The sequence below is a fragment of the Eumetopias jubatus genome, unplaced genomic scaffold, assembly GCF_037043125.1.
Source record: "Eumetopias jubatus isolate StellerSeaLion01/CBP00866 unplaced genomic scaffold, mEumJub1_p1.0 scaffold_15, whole genome shotgun sequence".
Classification (NCBI taxonomy): domain Eukaryota; kingdom Metazoa; phylum Chordata; class Mammalia; order Carnivora; family Otariidae; genus Eumetopias; species Eumetopias jubatus.
In genome coordinates, this window is record NW_028274821.1 from 60,342,122 (window position 1) to 60,363,925 (window position 21,804).

At 35.6% G+C, this 21,804-nt stretch overlaps 1 protein-coding gene across 2 annotated transcripts in view; it reads left to right on the forward strand.

The window, feature by feature from the left end:
* Window positions 1-21,804, forward strand: part of ZCCHC7 (zinc finger CCHC-type containing 7) — a 242,381-nt gene that overhangs the window by 192,333 nt on the left and 28,244 nt on the right. For both annotated transcript variants that reach the window (XM_028108674.2, XM_028108673.2), the window contains exon 6: window positions 20,169-20,204. In XM_028108674.2, the coding sequence (XP_027964475.1) occupies window positions 20,169-20,204 (36 nt within the window). The remainder of the gene's footprint in view (window positions 1-20,168; window positions 20,205-21,804) is intronic.

A 21,804-nucleotide genomic window follows, 5' to 3' on the forward strand; every position in this document is an offset into this window, starting at 1 on the left:
ATAAATAAATAGTACCAATATATCCACCTGCCAAATGTGTTTAAGAGTGCTCTCAACAGGGACACCTGAGTGGCTTAGTTGGTTATGCATCTGCCTTTGGCTCAGGTCATAGTCTCAGGGTCCTAGGATTAAGCCCTGTAGGGCTCCCTGCTCAGCAGGGAGTCTGCTTCTCTCTCTCTCCCTCTGCTTGTGCTCCCTCTGGAGCACACTCTCTCAAATACATAAATAAAATCTTCCCCCCCCCCCCCAAAAAAAAGAGTGCTCTAAACACTATAATCAGTCTTTTAAAATTTTGGCCAATCAGATAAGGAGAAAATGATATCTTACTGTTTTTATTTGTATTTCTTTTTTTTTTTTAAGATTTTATTTATTTATTTGACAGAGAGAGACACAGCAAGAGAGGGAACACAAGCAGGGGGAGTGGGAGAGGGAGAAGCAGGCCTCCTGCATAGCAGGGAACCCGATGCGGGTTTCGATCCCAGGTCCCTGGGATCATGACCTGAGCCAAAGGCAGACGCCTAACGACTGAGCCACCCAGGGGCCCCTTTATTTGTATTTCTTAGGCCACTAGTGACATTGAATGTGATTCTCAAGACTAGGTGTGGAGATAGAAGTTGTTATTTCTTTCCAAAGTAGCTTAAACTGGGGCACCTGGCTGGCTCAGTTGGTAGAACATGTGACTCTTGATCTTGGGGTTGTGTGTTCAAGCCCCATATTGGGTGTATAGATTACTCAAAAAAATAAAATCTTTAAAAAAAAATGTAGTTTTTTGGGGCGTCTGGGTGCCTCAGTCGGTTAAGCATCCAACTCTTCATTTTGGCTCAGGTCAAATGTGAAATCAAGCCTCACGTTGGGCTCTGGGCTCAGCACAGAGTCTGCTTGAGATTCTCTGCCTCTGCCCCCGCCCCCACGCTCGCTCCATCTCTCTCTTACTCTCTCCCAAATAAATAAATAAAATCTTTTTTTTTAAAGTAGCTTAAACTTACTTTTTAATATTTACTGTCTTAAAAGTAAAAATCCTAACTTGGCTTAATTTTATACTACTGTTCTCTGCATTACGTTGTCAATTATAATTTTTTTTTGGCAGATTTTCTAGTTTGGCAGTTACATTTAATAGCATATTTCTTTACTCCTTTCTTCTGAAAAGCTCTTACAAATATGGTCTTATTTGCCTGTGATAACAGAAGGATCTCAGACATTATCATGAGCAGTTTTTTTTTAATAAGAAAATGTAGTACAGAACAGTTAAGAATGATTTGTAAAAGGTTATATAATCAGCTATGAATTAAATCTGTAGTCCATTCTGCTTAACTGCTTAATTTTGGCCTCGAATGTATGTTAAACTCTTTATCTAAAATGGCCTTGAGGGTTAATAACCCCAGTGAATGTTACGTTTTTAAGATAGGGTTAGGCTATGGCTGACTTCAGAGAAGGCAGCACCCTTTCCCCTAAATCTGCCAAGATCTAACTGTTGGGGTTTTTTGTAATTACATGGTGAAGGTTCTGGACACTGATCTTTTTCTAGACTGCCCACCTTGTATAAGATTCCCCTGGAGCCCAAACAAACCTGGAGTTCACTGACTCCATCTGAAGAAACTTATAGTCCTTCCACCATCCCAGAAGCGCTTCATGAGGATTCACCTGGAAGCAGAGTCATTCTGGCCTTAGGTTGCTGGAACTATTCATCCAGTCCCATACATGCTTTAAATTTGTCTTGAAACCTGGCCCTCCAGAGAAAACAGTGTTTCCCCTGCAACCCTCTCAAATGCTTGCTGCTCATTCTTTCTTGACTCACATATCTGAATTAGGTTGAGTAGGATTAAACTCTTTCTCACTCACTGTGGCTGCTTCTAAGTCATTACTCCTCCCTCTTTATGTAGATACTTTCGGCTTATTTAAGGGCCATACCTCTGACAGTACTGTTCTCCCTTCTTTGTCATTTTCATCTTCCCACCTGCTGGACTTGTTACTCGTTCACAAAGGATTACCGAAGACCTGGGTAATTATAAATGCCCTACCTTCTTGTCAGTTAAAGAGATTAAGAAACTTCCATTTACTTTATACATCCCTGTAGCCACAGCACTGATCTCTGTCATGCCAGAGTACCAGTTATTGTGCAAAGAGAATCTGTAATGAAAACTGACGAGTCATATTCATATTCTTGCTGTAATGAAAGACTTTTCCTGAACTCTGCTTGGGAAAAAGCCTCATACGTTAACTACTGCATAAAAGTAATTTGTTTCAAATTCCAGAGTTTTACAATGTAAAGGATAGAAAACCTGTATCATCGATACCTTCCAAAGGAAAAGAATCTGCAGTTTGGAAAGAATTCCAATTCTGAGTCTGCCATAGATTCTCTCCTCTTGTCAACAATTTTTTAAATAGAAAATTTTATTTTTTATTTTTTAAAAATATTTCAGAGAGAGAGAGAGTACACGTGGGAGGGAGGAGAGAAGCAGACTTCCCACTGAGCATAGAGCTGAACGCAGGCTCGATCTCACTCACAACCCCTGAGATCATGACTGGAGCCAAAATCAGGAGTCAACCAACTGAACCACCCAGGTACCCCTTAAATATACAGAAAATTTTAAACTGTGTGAGCACATCTTGTACACATAATCCTATTCTGTAAGGTATATCTGACATTTCCAAGATAATAATAGCTATAGTTAATTACTTACAGTGTTTCAAGCACTGTGCTAAATGCATTACTAACTAGGAAGGGGGAGTGCTTTGTTCACTGCTGTATCCTCAGCACATAATGGGTGTTCTGTAGATATTTGTGATTGTGTCATTTATGTAATCCTCACAACTACCATATGATAGATACTGTTTAATGTTCCAATTTTACAAAGAAGAAAACTGAGGGGCGCCTGGGTGGCACAGTTAGTTAAACGTCCCACTCATGGTTTCAGCTCAGATCGTGATATCGAGCCTTGTGTCCGGCTTGAACCCACAACCCCAAGATCATGACTTGAGCCAAAATCAAGAGCCAGCCACCCAACGAACTAAGCCACCCAGATGCCCTAATGTGATTTTTTTTTTTTAAGATTTAAGATCTTATAGTTATCACTTCATGCTCTTCATATAAAGAGTGAACAGTTATTGAATATTGTTTTTGTCCAGGTAATTATTTAAGAAAAGGGCATTTATTTTTATCAACTCCAAGGAACACAGAATGGTATTCATACGCCTTTTGCCTCTTACCCTTTCCCTAGTCTTATTGAGATACTACTGGCCAGAAATAAGACTGGCTGAAACACAATTATTGAGCTCAATAATTGAACCAAGTTTTGAAATTAAAGACTTCCTTAATTCAGATATTTTGTTTTGTATAATAGTGATTAGTTCTACTTTTATTCAAAAATATCGCCACTGTTGAATCGCCCAAATACACTTTTTATATTTGTTTATCAAAAATTTGCTGATTGCCTACTATATGCCAGGCAATATTCCAAGTACTAAAGAAATAAAGATGAGTGAGAGATGGTCCCTGCCTTTGAGTAGCTCAGAGTATAAGAAAGGCAGACATGGGAAAGAACACTGTAAAAGTGAGGTGATGGGCATGACTAGGTGGCTCAGTTGGTTGAGTCTCTGCCTTCGGCTCAGGTCATAGATCGAGAGTCCTGGAATCAAGTCCCACATCAGGCTCCTTGCTTAGTGGGGAGCCTGCTTCTCCTTCTGCCTCTACATGCAGCTCCCCCTGCTTGTGCGCTCTCTCTTTCTCTCTCTGACAAAATAAATAAAGTCTTAAAAAAGAAAGTGATGTGATGGAAGGTACACCAGGGTGGTGAAAATTAAATGAGAGAATATCAGAAGACTAAGCTTGGTGACTTGCAAGTAACAGATATCTGGAAAGTATAAAAAATTAGACCATAGGAGGGAGCCAAGAAGCTATGCCTGTAATAACATGTCACCTGTCTCTAGAAATATCAGCTGTAAAGTAATGCCATAGGAGCTCATGATCCAGGGTAAGTGAGTTTTCCTGTAATCATATGGCTTGAAACATACACAAGGGTCAGTATTTTCTGAGCACTTGTTTGCTTGCCTTCCTGCTCTTACATTCAAAGACAGTGCAGATTGAGGAAGGAAATATATAGCCATTCCTGGACTATTTCTCCTTTCTGATTCCGTATCTCTTCCACACATGGAGAGCCAGTTTTCTATTGTATCATAATTTAATGCATTGCTTTAACCCTGGAAAGAATGATTCACAGCATAATCCAGAATCTGACCACTTCTCATCATTTCTATCACTATCCCCCTAACATAAGCATAAGCGAGCATCTACTGTCTGGATTATTCTCTTTTTTTGAGATTTTATTTAGGAGCGCCTGGGTGGCTCAGTCGGTTAAGTGTCTGCCTTTGGCTCAGGTCATGATCCCAGGGTCCTGGGATCCAGCCCTGCATCAGGCTCCCTGCTCCGTGGAGAACCTGCTTCTCCCTCCCCTACTCCCCCTGCTTCTATTCTCTGTCTATGTCTCTCTTTGTCAAATAAATAAAATCTTTAAAAAAAAGATTTTATTTATTTATTGAGAGAGAGAGCATGAGAGAGAGAGCATGAGCAGGGCAGGGAGAGGCTGAGGGAGAGGGAGAAGCAGACTCCCCACTGAGCAAGGAGCCCAACGCGGGACTCGTTCCCCAGGACCCCGAGATCGTGACCTGAGCTGAAGGCAGCCACTCAACTGACTGAGCCACCCAGGCGCCCCTGCCTGGATTATTCTAATAGCTTCCTGAACTGGTTCCCTGCTTCCTTTCCCCTTTATGTTCAGTTTTCAGTAGCTGGCTAGAGTAATCCTATTTATTTATTTATTTATAAAGATTTTTATTTTATTTTATTTTTTGGGGGGGGGGGAACAAAGGGAGAGAGAGAGAGAATCTTAAGCAGACTCCATGCCCAGCACGGAGCCCGACCTGGGGCTCAATCTCACAACCCTTAGATCATGACCTGAGCCAAAACCAGGAGTCAGATGCTCAACTGACTGAGCCTCCTAGGGACCCCTAAGGATTTTATTTTGAGGTAATCTCTAGACCCAGTGTGGGGCTTGAATTTACAACCCCAAAGTCAAGAGTTGCATGCTCTCTACTGACTTGGCCAGCCCCAGAGTAATCCTTTTTAAACATAACTCAGATTATATCAGTCCTCTATCCCAAATCCTCAAATACGACTTTGCATCTCCCCCAGAGTAAAAGCTACAGTCCTTAGACTCACCAGCAAGGCCATATGTGATCTGGCTTCTCGACCACATCTCCTACAGTAATCCCTTGCTTACTCCACCTGGTCTCCTTGCTGTTTGTTCCTTAAAAGACCAAACATTTTCTTGCCTCTGCCTGCTGTTCTCTCTACTGGGTATCGGGGTATCCACAATGATTCATCTCCTTCATGCCTTTACTCATGTATATCTCCTTTTTAGAGAGGCCTTCCCTGACCACCATAATTAAAAAACAGCACCTCCAACATTCCCTGCCCTTCTTCCCTGCTTTGTTTTCCTCCATAACAGTTATATCGGACAATCTGTATATTTTTCTGTCTCCCCTAATTAGAATGTAAGCTCCATGTCTGTTTTCAGACATGTTCAGTGCTGTATCTCCAGCTTCTAGTGGAGTACCTCACCTGTAGGATTAATAAGCAAATTAGTGAATTAGGGGCAACAGACCCCACTTACCTACCATCCAGTCATGCTTGTGAAAGTTGCCAGATCCTACACATTGATATACAGGCTTGGAAATTCTTAGCTTGACTCATTAAGAGGTAGGCATCTCTCAATAATATTTAAAATCAAGTTTCAACAGGTTTTCCAAAACCTATAATACCTATAATATGCATAAAATAAAATGAAACATCTAAGGCAAAGGAAATCCTTTTTCTTGTTTCCCCCTCACTACCTCAAGTAGCCAGTTCTACTTCTTTAGTATTTTCTTTAGTGATTTTCTTTAATATCTCCATTTTGAACCAGTATTATAGGTATTGATGCAGTCCTGTGTTTTTGGTTTGTCAACCATCAGCTTTCATATGGAAAAATCTGTAAGTTTGTGATGGAATATACTGTATCATCTTTTTCAGTACCTTGAAAAGATAAATTTGAGGAAAGGAAAAATAAAACTAACATTCTGATAACCTTTTACAATTCAAATAATCATAAACTAATTTTCCTGCTGAACTTAATTGAAGTCAAGATAACAAGTGTATCATTGTAATAGATTGATAGGTATGTTCACATAAATATGTAGTCTGCTGACACCTAAACATTACAACTTTTGAGAATAAAGAAAAGAAAATATGACTTGGGTTAGAATACTTTATTTCTTTCACTTTTTAGAATAAAGAAAAGAAGTTATGACTTGGGCTAGAATACTTTCTCTTGCTTTTTACTGCATTTTCATGTCATTTAAACATAATATTAGAGCAAGGGTCATGACTAGGATTGATTGATTTGCTTAATAAAAAATAAGTTGAGGGCGCCTGGGTGGCTCGGTTGGGCGACTGCCTTCGGCTCAGATCATGATCCTGGAGTCCCGGGATCGAGTCCCACATCGGGCTCCCTGCTCAGCGGGGAGTCTGCTTCTCCCTCTGACCCTCTTCCCTCTCGTGCTCTCTATCTCTCATTCTCTCTCTCTCAAATAAATAAATAAAATCTTAAAAAAAAAAGTTGAATAGGTTTATAAAATGCTTATCTACCTGAGAGACCAGAATACCCCCCAAGGAAGTTAAGTAGATTCTGTGCTTGGAGGTCTCTTATCCTCTTGATTGGTATATGCAAAACTCATGATAATGTTAGTGAAAATTCATATGTGTTCATTGTTCAGGGAGCAAATCCCAGAATTAGTAATTAATAATTCATTGGAACTGTTCCCAAACCACCTAATAAATGAATATCTGAAACTTTTCATGGTTTTATATATATATATATATATATATATATATATATGTATGTAAATAAAAGCTTATGGAAATAACCTTAGAGGGTAGACAGTTTTAACTGAAGGTATGTAATTTAGCATGGTTACAATTTGAAGGAGAAACCAGTCCTTATTTTGAAATTGTACTAAATACTATTCTTTCTAGTCATCTGTGACTAACCTGACTATTTCCCCTAGTCTCCTCAACTCTCCCTGTAGCACTAGTCACTTTCAGTAGACCTAGCAGATTGAGAGCAGGTTTACATTTTCTTTATTGAAGTTGTAAGAATAAGTTTGTAGATGATAGAGACAGTTCCCTTTTCTCCAGACACCTAACTTCCACCAAAAGAGGGGAAGGATTGTCCCCTTACAGTCTATTTACCAAAATTAACAGCCCTAAAAAATAAAGAGATAAATAAACTTTAGATTTTCATTGAGAATTTTATGGGACTTAGGTATGAACTTTTCAGTGCAGTCACATTGGGAAGACCTGAGTCTTTTGAGAAATACAGCAACAGACCACTGGGAATTTTTTTAAATTTCAAACTCATTATACCCCTCACCTTTTCTTTTTAATTTTCAGTTCAAGTATAAAAACCCATGTAGACTTGGACTTGAATTTGACTGTTAGATCCAATAATAAGGGCAAATCCTTTTTTTTTTTTTTTTAAGATTTTATTTATTTGACAGACACAGAGAGACAGCGAAAGAGGGGAAACACAAGCAAGGGGAGTGGGAGAGGGAGAAGCAGGCTTCCCACTGAGCAGGGAGCCCAATGTGGGGCTCGATCCCAGGACCCTGGGATCATGACTTGAGCCCAAGGCAGACGTTTAACTACTGAGCCACCCAGGCGTCCCAATAAGAGCAAATTCGGGGACATAGTTATCTAAGCTATGAGTTTGGGGAGTGACATTAAGGAAATCAGATTCTCATTAACACCTGGAAGGCTAAAAATTTTATTTACTAGGCATTACAGACTAAGGTCAACTCCCCTGGACTTTATAAATCTCATAGTTTTCTTTTTCTTTTTTTTAAGGTTTTATTTGAGAGGGAGAGCACACATGAGCTGGGGGTGGGTGGGGAGAGGAAGAAGCAGACCCCTCTGAGCTCCCCTCTGAGCATGGAACCTGACATGGGGCTCAATACCAGGACCCCAGGATTACAACCTGAGTCAAAGTCAGACGCTTAACCAACTCAAGTCACCCAGGTGCCCCTCATACAGTTTTCTGTCTGAGTTCTAATATTCTCCCTCAAATTGTCCATAGTGAAGGAAAATACAGCAACAGAGAATGATTTTAAACCTGTGAAAGTATTCAGACTTAATTATGGACATCTATCCTTGCCAGTTTACTCATCTTAAAGACAACACTGTTTTCTTCAATTATATACTAATTAAATTACTTAGGTATTCCATTTAAGAGGTACACACATTTCCTCTTGAAAATTTACAGATGTCTATAGAATGATTCTGTTTCAGTAAAAACAAAATGAGGGGTGCCTGGCTGGCTCAGTTGGTGGAGCATGTGACTCTTGACCTCAGGACTATGAGTTTAAGCCCCATGTTGAGTGTAGAGATTATTTAAAAAAAAAAAAAAGTTTTTTAAAATGAGCTCTATTATAATCTGTTTTCGTGCTTGTGTGTGTGTGTGTGTGTGTGTGTGTGTGTGTATCTCTTTATGAACAAAAATAAATGGGGTAGAAGAATGCATACCAAGGTAGTAGGCTGCTAACATTGGATTTCCTCAGATGACTGATAATAGATTGGTAGAGGGCTAGGAGACATGATTAGCTTTGCCTTTGTCTTTTTATTGTATTGTTTCCTTTGTTTACAAACAGAAAGATAATGATTTCTACAAGATTTCAGTCCAATAACAAGTGTGATTTTGCCATGTTGTACAGCCTTCTAATGATTATTGCTTTAATAAAATAATAATAAGCTAAGAATTTCAGGAACTCAAGAAAATTCTGTAATAAAGTATTATGAGCTAATTGAACTTTTAGTTATATAATGTTAAAATAATTCTCTCTGGGGCACCTGGGTGGCTCAGTCGTTAAGTGTCTGCCTTCGGCTCAGGTCATGGTCCCAGGGTCCTGGGATCAAGCCCCACATCGGCCTTCCCGCTCTGTGGGAATAAATAAAATCTTCAAAAATAATAATAATTCTCTCTGTAGTCATAGATACTAAAGGGAAATTATACACCCTGAGAACACTAATCATTGTATTGGGGGAGTTTAAGATATATAAGAAGACAAGACTCAACTTTTAAATTAATTACCTCATGAAGTGTTATTCTAAATTTTTATTTTTTCCTTAGCCAGTGATCTTTTACATAGGAATCAGTAATGAAGTAAACTATAGTGTCTCACTTCTAAACCCTTCTTTCTTACCCACCTCATCAACACCAGTACCTACCACTACTTCACCTGTTGCGGGGATGCTTATACATAACCTTTACCTTGATACATTTATAAGAATCTGGGACAACAGTAATGGTCTTTTAATGAAGTAGATAACAATTTTCGGTGAGATAAACCATCTGTACTTTGCAGATCTTTATAATTAAAACTCTGTTCCTCACAAACCAGACCTCTGAGAAAACTAAATTTTTCTGTGAAGTTTGTTAGAGACCTATACAGTCCTTGGCAGATACCACCTCAGTTCCTAATAGTAGCCGGATTGACATAAGTCTTTAAAAAAAAATTTTTTTTTTAGGATGGGCTCATAGAAGGCAAATATGAAGAACTGGTAGATTTAAAAAGGAATCAAAGATGACCCCAAATGAAATAAATTCATTATAAGAAATAGGAGGAAAATAGAGAAAATCACAATTCATTTTTCATGTTGTGAATAGAGGAGAAGTGGTCCAAAACAAAATGAACAAAAATTCTGATTAAGAGAGCATGCACCCAATAGGAGAGAGAAAAAAGTCCCATATCTAGACATATGCTAGTGAACTGTCTGAATGTCAAACAAATGAAAATCACACAGATATCCAGACAGGAAAAAAAAAAAAACACATTACATGTACACACACATACACACAACATCAGGCTTGCATCAAACTTCTCCTGTGCAATACTAAATGCCAGAAGGCAATAGAGAAATCCCTAGAGGGTAGAACATCCTGAGAAAAATAGATGACATGGCCAAGCTGTTGTTCATTTGTGAATTTATTGGAAAAGTCAGAATAAAATTAGCAGCAATCAACACTGAAACCAGGAAGGTGTAAGGTACGTGTATGAATACTTCCTATTGATCTGTTTTTTAAACTTAATTTTAGAAAAAATTCTTTAAAAAATGTAATTTGAAAACTACAAGGTGAATCATAGATAATTCCAATAAAATGAAGTTTGTTTTAACTACAAGAAGAAAAATAAGCCATATAAATTTTAGATTACTAATTAAAAATGAGGCAGAAGAAACTTAATATAACAAGTGATAGGAAAAAATGGAAACAGCAAGAATGCATAAAAAATACAAGTATGAGGATAAAAATAGAACCAGACCTATCAGTTATCACAATAAATAAATGGATTAAATGGTCTTATTAGAAAACAAAGACACCAATTTCAGAAACCATGAAGGAAAAGGGAGAATAGATTTAACTTTAAAAAAATGTCCATCCAAAGAGACCATTAATAAAATTAAATGACAGACCACAACTTGGGAAAGATTTTTATAAAATGTATGATTTCTATAATATAAAAAAATCTCTTAAAACTTAATAGGAAGAAAGAAAAATGTCTCCATAATAGTAATAATGTTAGAGAAGTTGTGCTGGATACAGAAGTACATTTGGATAACCTTTCTGGAATTCAGTGATGGATGTTTGCACAGATACATCTACAAGAATGTTCATCTCAGAATTGTTTACAATAATGAAAATTAGAAGCAACTCAAAAATTTAACATTTTAGCTCATTTAAGTAACTTACAGTACATCCCATATAATGGAATACTCTTCAGCTATTCAAAAAATGATGTAAAAATAAATAAAAAATGATAAAACAGGCGCCTGGGTGACGCAGTTGGTTAAGCATCGGACTCTTGATTTTGGCTCAGGTCATGATCTCAGGGTCATTATATCGCACCCCACATCCAGCTCCACACTTGGTGCAGAGTCTGCTTGAGACTCTCCTTCTGCCCCCCCAAATAAATAATAAATCTTTTTTAAAAATTTAAAACATAAAAATGAATATTGGAATATAAAGTTACCAGTACATTAAGTGAAAAGCACAAATTACAAAACAGTATATGAAATATAATCCTGTTTCCATACAAATAAACATTTTTATATGTATATAGATTTGCATGGAAAATAATTTGGAATGAAGTATTCCAAAATGTTTACTATGGTTATGTCAAGAATCATAGAAGAGTTTTTTTATTTCTATTCTATATATATATATAAAGATTTTTATTTATTTATTTTAGAGAAAGAGAGTGAGAGAGCGTAGTGGGGAGGGGCAGAGGGAGAGGGAGTTCCAAGCAGATTCTTCCCTGAGCGGAGGGGCCTCAAGGGCTTAGTCTCTTGACCCTGAGATCATGACCTGAGCCAAAACCAAGAGTTGGATGCTCAACCATCTGTGCCACCCAGGTACCCCACTATTCTTTATATTTTTATAGTGAATATATATTCATTTTATAATTTTTTACCATGATACGTAATGTACAATACTCTATTACTGCCTCTAAAACATTTTAGGAATAGTATCATCAGTAACCAATCTAGCGTATGTTCATTCTTTTTTTTTTTTTAAGATTATATTTTTAAGTAATCTCCACACACAGCATGGGGCTCAAATTTATAACCCCGAGATCAAGAGTCACATACTGACAGCCAGCCAGGCATCCCATTCTTCTTTTTTTAATAGTAAAATTGACTTTTTTTTCTTTTGGTGGTCAGTTATATGAATATGTATGGATTCATGTAAACTCCACCACAGTCTGGATACAGAACAGTTTCATCACCCCCAAAAAAACTCCTTCTTGCTATCTCTGTGTAGTCACACCCTCCCCTCATCCATAACTTCTGGCCATTAATTTGTTCTCCATTACTATAGTTTTGTTTTTTCAAGAGTGTTGTATAAATAGAGTCACACGATTGTAAAGTTTTGAGACTAGCTTCTTTCACTTACATAGTATCTTGGAGATTCATCTGAGTTGTTCCATGTGTCAATGGTTTATTTCCTTTGTAGTATTCCATTGTATGGATGTATTATAGTTTGTTTATGCATTTATCCATTGAGGAACATTTGGGTTGTTTATAGTTTCTGACTATTACAAATAAGGGTGCTATGGATATTTGTTTATAGTCTTTTGTGTGAACATATTTTTCATTCCTTTGGGGTCAATTTCCAGGTTGGAGATTGCTGGTCCTGTGTATGTTTAACTTTCTAAGAAACTGCCATATTAAAAACTAATGATTTATTGTATGGGAACTAACATAACGTAATAAAATTAAAAAAAAAAAAAGAAAGAAACGGCCATACTGTTTTCCAGAGTGGCTGAACCATTTTGTGTTCCTACTAGCAAAGTGAGAAGTCCAATTGCTCTGTATCCTCATCAGCCTTTGATATTGTCAGTATTTTTTATTTTAGCCATTCTAATAGTTCTGTAGTATCTGTCTTGTTTCAGTTTGCATTTGCCTAATGGCTAAAAACGTTGAATATCCTTTCATGCGCTTATTTGCTATCCTTTAATCCTTTGTGGTGAAGTGTCCAAATCCTTTCTTAGTTTTTAGTCATTGTGTTTATTTTCTGATTGTGTTTTGAGAGCTTTTTCTGTATTTTGGATAAGGGGTTTTTTAGATATGTGATGGCCATACATTTTCTCCCAATCTATAGCTTATCTTTTTATTCTCTTGATAGTCTTTGGCAGAGCAGTAGTTTTTAAATTTGGTGAAATCCAGTTTATCAATGTTTTTTCTTTTATGGATTGTGCTTTTGATGTACTAAGAACTCTTTATCCAACTGCAGTTAACAAGGATTTCTCCTGTGTATTATCCCAAAATGTTTATTGTTTTATGTTTTATATTCAGACCTGTGATCCATTTTGAGTTCATCTTTGTATAAAGTATGAGGTTGGTTCATTTTCTTTACACATGGATGATGAGTTAGTTGTTCATCACCATTTGTTGAAAAGACTATCTTTGCAGTGAGTTGCTTTTACTTCTTTTACTTCTTTGTCAAAGATTAAATGGCCACATCTGTGGATTCATTTCTGGAGTCTGTTCTGTTGCATTGATTTAAGTATCTGTTCCCCTCGTCAATATCACACTGTTTTACAATATTACGGCTTTGTAGTAAGTATTAAAACCAGATAGTGTGATTTCTTAAACTTTGTTATTATTTTATAAAATGACTTTAGCTGTTCTCGTTCCTTTCTTTTTCCATCTAAGTTTTAGAATAAGTCTCATGTACCTACAAAAAAATCTTGATGGGACTTCAGTTGGTATTTTGTTCAGTCTGTTGATCACTATGGAGAGAATTGACTCTAATATTTTGAGTCTTCAATCCATGAACATAGTATGTGTCTCCATTTACTTAGGTCTTTAGTTTCTCTTACCAGAGTTTTGTAATCAGTGTATACATTCTCTACATACTTAGATTTATACCTAAGTACTTCATTTTTCTTGGAACTGTAGCAGATGGTATTGTTTTTTAAATTTTGTTTTTCAATTGTTTTTTGTTTGTATATAAAAGAAAATTTGGAATAAAATATTCTGAAATGTTTGCAATAGTTATTTCAGGTGGTAGTATTATAGGTGACTTATTTTTTGTTTATCTGTATTTTCTGTCTTTATAATGAATATGCATTACTTTTATAATATTTAATGTTATTCTTTTAAAAAAAAAAAAGACAAGTTTTTAGACTGAAGTTACTATAGTATCAACACAACTTTGGTCCTAAAGGTGACTAGTTGTATCCCTGACATATCTTGGAGAAGATTCTTGAGAGAAGATGAAAAGGAAATTTCCCCAGGAGAATCCCATGAGAATTAGAGAAGTAGAACTGGATATCAGGGAATAATGATAAATAAAAGGAGTTTAATGTAGTTGGTTAAGATGAATCAGGATTACTTTCAGTAGTTTTTAAATGATTTGTTCTACATATTTGTTATTTATGATGGACTTTGTATAATTGGTTTATAAATAAAAGTTCTGAACTCCCATTTTAAAATTATTTTACCTTTATCTCTTCTGAATCTAATTTAGAACTTCTGGTACCTGCTAGTGGGCTTAGGGAAGCAGTCTGGTATAGAAGGTATGAGAACTAGTTCCCAGTTATCTCGGAATGTCAGCACGAATACCAAAGCAACAATGAAATCAGCTGGAGTTTTAATTGTTGTTCAGAAGAAGTTTGGGATTTTTTTAGAAACAGGGAGAGATCTGAGTGTGCCAAAAGCTATCAAAAGAGAGAATTAAGATGCTAGAGAGCAGGAAATAAGACTTCTTCACTTGTGTGCATGGATTATGTATTCACTACTAAAGTGGCTAGATTTATTCCCCAAATTATAGGGCTCTATCCCTCCCAAGTTTCTCTTTCCTGATAGTCACTTTCTCAGCCAATAGGTGGTAGCTGTCTAGCTATTATAAGAAAGGCAAGAGAGAAGAACTAGTAAGGACACTGAGATTGTTGTTATTATTTAAACCTTGTGGTAAAAAGGAAGTAAGCTTGAGTAAACTGAAGAAAGATATAAACTTTGAGAGTGGCATGGGATACTTTTGTTTTCACCAGTGATCAAGATATTTTGGGTTTTTTTATTTCAAAATTTAATTATTATATCTGAAATCAGATTTATCTGATCACATATTCTTTGCTGCATATTTTTGAACAACTAAGCATTACTGAATGAGTGCACCTCAGTTAAATGAAAAATAGGTACATTGCACATGGTGCAGTAGTTGCTAATCAATGTTTCTGAATTCCTTCTTTCTATAAAGAAGGTAGCTACAAGCAGCTATATCCTGACAAAATCTGTATTTTTCATTTGTCCTTTTCTTTTGGATCTTTTTTTCTCACTGTCATTATCTATATCAACAGCTCACTTAAATGGTGAGTTTTTGCATTCTCTTAAGTTTGGTCACATCTGAGAGTTGACTGTTTTGCAATAGATTTCCTTTATTTCAGCTACCTCATTGATGCCATTTCCCCATGATCAGTTTTGCATCAGAAGAATGGAGAGTGCCAAATTGTCATCGTCATAACAGTAATTAATATAGTTGAGTGTTTGCTACATAGCAGGCATTGTTCTAAGGACTTTATACTTAACCAACTCTTTAACCATCATAACAGCCCTTTGAAGGGGTATGGTTATCCCCATTTTATTAGTGAGAAAAGAGACACAGAGATGTATAACTTGCCCAAGATAGTAAATAGTGGAGTCAGGATTTGAATCCAGCCATTTTGGCTCTAGAGTCACTGATTTTAGCCGCTGCGTTATCGTGCTTCATTTTACTGGCTATCGTATTGTTTACCTTTAGCTAACAACCAGCAGGCATACTACAAACATTATCAACTATTTGTAAAATTAACTTATGTTACAGTAGTCCAGAATCACAATCAAGATATCTACAGAAAGATTTGTGATTCTCTGATGTGAAAAAAAAATTTTAATGGAAATATGGGTGCTTGAGGTAAACCAGTGTATTGTCTTATGATTTATTTTTTAGCTGATTATTTTGATATAATTTCCTATAAATAAGAACTGTCATATTTTCCAGTAAAACTGAAATGTAATCTATTATGGACGAACGTTATGCCTTCATAACCGCACTTAAGCTGGAGAATATCAAAGAGAAGTATCTTTGAGCAAAAAATTAGGCTTGTCAGTTTTCCTGATTACAGAAGATTAAGAATATAGGGATTGATTAAAATTTGACCTTGGATGGAAAGATGATTTTATGAATTCTGGTTCATATTGTCAGCTTAGAGATAGAGACCAATGCATGGCTTTCCATACCAATAGGTGAAAAAAAATTTATGTAGATTCTCCACACACTGCCACATATATCTGTTATATGTTTACAGCTCCTCTTTATTATGAATGACAAATTCTTACACAATAGAACTATAACAAGCACTATTAAAACAGTAACTTATCTTGAATTTCAATTGAAGATTTCTGTAATTTCAGATCTTAGAGTGGTCTTTATGGAATTTTGATTGAAGGCTATGTCCAGGATGTTCTCTTCAAAATACTCCTTAAAGGAGAAATTTTATCACATTTATTCAGAGTATATGTATAATAAGATAAGTAAGTATTTTGTGTGTCTGAATAGTGTATATACATCATGACTACTAAAGTATCTGGAAAATCAAATGACTTGATATAATTATTTGAGGAGCCTGCTGACGAGGTTTCAGAGTAGGGACATTCTTTTTAATGAAGGCACCTTCTAAAAATGACATTAATGTGCATATGGAAAAGTCAAGATGGTGGTTGAGTCCAGAGACTGGAATGCTTTTCCCATATCTTTTCATTCAACAAATTTTAAACTGAATTTTCTCTTTATCTTCTTTTATTTATGTTGTTCACCATCAATGAATATTGCTTGTTTTATTAAATCTTTTGTTTTGCTGCACTGACTTGAGGGGGCCAGCTCCTAACAACAGAGGCTTTGACAAAGCACCAGAGGATTCTGTTAAAAAGTTGTGTTTCGTAATTGTAGTTGTCGTGTCAGAGCCTAACTGACTTGGAGCTGAAGGATTTTTGTGAGATGAGTAGCTGTGCCAGCAGGGACCCAAGTCTCCTGGGCTGGCCGCGCTCTCATTAAGATTTGCCGCTAGCAGTGGCGGTGTTCAGCATGTATGTGACGTGCATTCTGTTATTGTATGCTTGGCTTGTCAGCCTGCAGCTTTCTGACACTCACTTATGTCACTCTTTATTCAGAGAGGAAGAAGCTTTTGATAATTTGACAAGACAAGCTCTTAAACGATCTAGGTCATGGCCTTCACTGTCTGTGATTGTGAACATATTTCCTGAAAGCCCTGTCACTCATCACAGCTACATTTTCTCCCGGGGAGCCACAGGCCTGTCCTGGTCTCTTGTCAGCTCATACATTTTGGTTATTCATATACCAAATACAGTACTGGGGGTTTTTTTCTTCCCTTTTGCAAATGCTAGCATGTTAGTAAGGCTAATCCTTTCTCCTGTGCTGTGTTCCCAGCAGGGCTGCGTTCAAGGGCTCTCTCTAGTACAAGGCAGACAACTGGCCAAGGGGAGCTGAGGAGGAGGAAAGGCCGCTTAGTGCTGTTTTTGTGTTTGTTCATTGTTGTGGAAATATGAGAACTGGTGGCAAGGGCCTTGTCTGTTGAGCACTTGAGTCTTGGTCTGCTGTCAGGGGCTGTTTAAGATTGAGTGTTTTATTTTCTTTGATGTTCACATTTGAGAATAGGGAAGTGGGAATTAAACAACAGATGCACTAAGCCGTTGTTCTCGTAAAACAATAATTAGCACCTGATAAAATTCAATATGGGTTGAAATGCACAATATAAACTCAGTTCATCTGGTGTGGCAAACTGTGTGTTGATTCATCTTTGAATTTTATGAATAATAACACTCAGTTATTCATGTATGGTTTATTATACAAAATACAATAGAGGGGAAAACTAGTTGGGTAAAAGTTCGCAAACAGTGTAGCACATTGCTAAAACAGATGTACAAGTACACTTTGTGTGTTTTCAGTTGTGAGACTTGAGGAGGCTCTTTGGGTTGCTGTCCTTCTAAGTGCCAGTAAGGTGAGATCACCAGGACAACCAATAAATACAGTTATATTTTAATAGTTTGTTACATTTTCATCTTAGATGAGGTCCACAGCAGGCTAGTCATTCATTTCAAATACTTTAAATTTTTTTCAAAAGTGCCCGTTGCAGTAGTAAGCCTCTTACTTTAGAAATTACTGTATTTTGTCTAAATTTTCTGTGCAGTAGATGCATAAATATGGATACTATGACATTCTGTTTGATAAAAAGAAAAATATGTGCAGTGACCAAGGAATGGTGAGAAGTAGAAGCCACAACAAGCAAAAAAAAATTAACACTTAAGAAGTTTATTAATAATAATCCTAAGTATTGTATGCCATATACTTAGAATTAAAGTTGTGTACTTTCTATTGGCACCTGTTTTGAGGTGAAAAAATTTCTTCCTTTTAACCTTACATAGACATATATTAGTCAGAAAATAGTAAAGTGAAACTATGCATGGGAACGTTGAGTAAAAGTACTTATATGAGATAAGATAGAATTTTTTTTAAATTGTAATACTATTGTCTAACAAGAGAAAAGAAGTTTCATGTCTCTCCCTATTAATTTTCTATATCAGGCATCATCTTCATGTACAGAGCAATCAGATGATTGTTCAAAAACCAAGTAATTCTTTCTTTTATTACTAAATTGCTGCAACACAAGAAAAGGTCACATGGTAGAGTGGCATTCTGCCAGGGTATGACAACTCAGTGATTGCGATTTTTCAACCGTATTATTCTGAGGGCATTGTGGTAATCAAGAACTATCCATAACTAATGTATAAATAACTGCTTGCTTATCTCTACAGTAATCCAACTCAAATTATATATACACAGCAAAAAGCTTATGATAGAAGGTAGGAAATGAATATTTAAAGGTATATTGTACATTAGATCTTTGTGTGTAAATATGTTTATTAAAACAAATATGTATATGCTTTATTGAGAAGCTTTGTAACCTACAAGTCTGTGGCTGTTATTGGGTACCTAACGTAATCTTTGCCTTCTGAAGCTACTTTTTACTTCTTAAAAATAGTTTCTTTTTGATCAGTGTTGTTCATCCAGAAATCACTGTATACAAGTGGCTTTTTTTAGTCAGACACTTTAGTTTGCATGAATATGACATTTAAATTGGAAAGCTGACCACTAAAAATAGTCTTAATTTACACACCTTTCTTTAGAAAATGACATAGGATAGGTAAGCTTAAAATACATAATGGATAAAATTTTCTGCATAGTTAGAACTATCTACTCTTTTTTTGTCTAATCAGTTATGATGATATAACCAGTAGAGGTTTTGCCATTCAAAACTTATTTTCTGAATTATTACCATACCCATAATATCTTTAGATTGTATGAATTATATTCGTTAGTTTTATCATCACTACCCTGAAAAATAAATGAAAGAGGAATGACAAATCAGGTAAAGAATTGTTTCAAAGTGTATGTGAAAGATAATAAAGGTTTAAAAAAGACTCAACTCATTCAAATTTTAGGCATGCGTATATGTGTGTATATATATATACGTATGTGTGTATACACACATTTTTAAACAAAAGCTATACATTCACATTTACTTTAAGAACTGCCATTTACTTAGCTTGGTTTAATATATTTTAATTATTGCTATAATATAATTATAAAAAATACTTTTTGACATCAACTGTTCTTTTTCTCAGAAGATGACAGACCAGTAAAACATAAGAACTTGATTAGAAAGTGTTTCCCTAACAGAGTCCTAATTTAAGTGTAAGGAAAGAAGATTTGTATTTGTATCCATAAGGAAGTATCTCCTGTTTTCTTGTTGTTGCTGCTGCTGTTTGTTGCTTGTGTTTGTTACCTATTCTAGCTTCAATAAGTTCATCTTTTACAAAATTACTGAGGTTTTATTGTTTTTTTAAGTTAATTGCTTATAAATGTACAGATAGAGAAGACAACTTTTAAGGGAAAAGACATGAAGTTCAGATTCTCGAGGTTGTTTTTGTTTTGTTTTGTTTTAATTCTCTTTTTTACTCTATTACACATGAAGGTTAGCAGCAAGTGACTAAAGGATGGCAACAGACATCAGAAATATATAACCACAGTGAAGTCTTCTTCAAAGCAGTTGCTATTAAATTGGTTTTTTTTTTTTTTATCATACTACCAAGGTTCAAAATGTTCTTTTAAAAGGTGTACTTAGTGAGTCTTATTGATTTTTGACCACTGCTGTTCATTTATCAGTTTAACTGAGTTATGGCTCTTAATCACATCTTAGTGCCCCAAAACTTCTAACCTGAAAAGAAAAAAAGAGAGAGAAAACTTTGTTACTGGCTTTCTGACAATGGCAGGGAGTGTGTTAAACCAGTGTAAAATTCAATTAAACTGTCTAGCCAGGTTTTTGAAGCTGAAATGCAGACCCTTTCTGTTAAGCTTCTTATTTTCCTGTGACCGACACCGGTGGATGCTGGGTTATGCCAAAACCAACAGGCTGTAAAGTACCTTGTTTCATGCTCCCAGCTGATCAATATTTTTATTTTCCAGGCTTGCCCAGAAATCTGGAGGCAGTATCACCTAACAGTGAGTAGAAACACCTTTTTTATTTTCCCCAAGACCTAGCCTATTTATCCTTCTCTGAACTGCTGACCATAAAATATAGACAAGCATCTTCTTCTGGAAGATAATAAACATCTGAAGAGTTTTCGCACTGAGAAAGCAATAATATACTTTTTCTCTTCTCCCCTGCCCACCAGTCTATTCTCTATCTTCCTGTTCTGAAAAGATTTTGATTGTTTTTTTATTACTCACATCATTTAATGATTACATCATGGTATCTCAGTCTTCCTAGACTACATTCATTAAATTAAAGGGGAAAAGTATGCCAGGAGCCATAAAAAATAATAGCAATCCAGTGTCTTTAAAGTGTTATATTATCTACAGTCCATAAGCATACAGTCCGTAATATCTTCCATAATCATTTTTCTGGCTTTATTGAAATTTTTGCACATATTTTTTAATGAAACTAAGAAAAGCTCAGTGTATCTTTCATAGAGAACAATTCAAATGTCATATCCTTAAGCTCCTCTTGACTTATTCAAAGTGTATAAACATCTGCTTAATACCATTCAAGTTATTCAATTATCTGGTTTCCTTTTATTGTGAATTTAGGCTAAGTAGAAGTGGAAAACGTAATTTACTATGGAATCATTTGGCTAGTGCTCAATATTATGAAGTTAGTTTTTAATATTCACCTTAAATAATTTCAATAATTCACAATAGCCCTAGTAGTCATTTTTTAATATATTAAATGTGCTACACTGAGCAAGACACAATAATAAAAATTATTCTTATAGTTATACAGTTATAACAATGTTATAAAAGCTTTTCCTTAAGGTTAACATCAAAAAGGTTTTGGTTATAGGAAGACAGGTAGAAAAATAGAAAGGACAAAGTTTTACAAAAACATGTACTCTTATTGCTCTCCTCTTGTAGAAATAAAAAGTAAACCAAGTGACTCAAACTACCAATATATCTATCACAGGCCCAAGACACAAGGAATAATATATGTTTTCATGAGGAATACGTTTTCGTATTGTTATCACTGTTTAATTTATGTAAGATTCTCAGTAGAAAGCTATAATTCCTCAACTATCCTTCAGTCCCAAATTGGGTTTTATTAAAATATTTAGTGTTATACCAAAATACACACACACACCCCCCCTATGTATGTTAACACACATATGTTACAGATGTAACTCATATGGATATATTATGTTTATACTTATGTAGCAATTTTTTTTGTCCTAACATACTATGGGGAAATCCTTATAGCCTAAATTTGATCAACACCCAATCATATATTTTTCAAGATCATAGTCACTTTTTGTAACTATATGGCAGTTTTCTTCATCAGTATTTTTATTAAGTAATAGCCTAATGGATTTGACAATTGTATTTCTTTTCCCTTTTCCCCTAAGTTAGAGAATTCCAGCCTTGAAAACTTGAAGTATGGGAGGTACTACTCTAAAGCCACTCTTTTCATTACTTGCACCTATATTCTTTTATATAACTGTCATAGAAGGATAGAAATTGGTGTTTAGTATAACAGAAATATTTGAAGGTTTGTTTGATAGTATAGCTTTTGAAAAACATTGTAAAAAGAGTAGTTTGGGAAAAACAA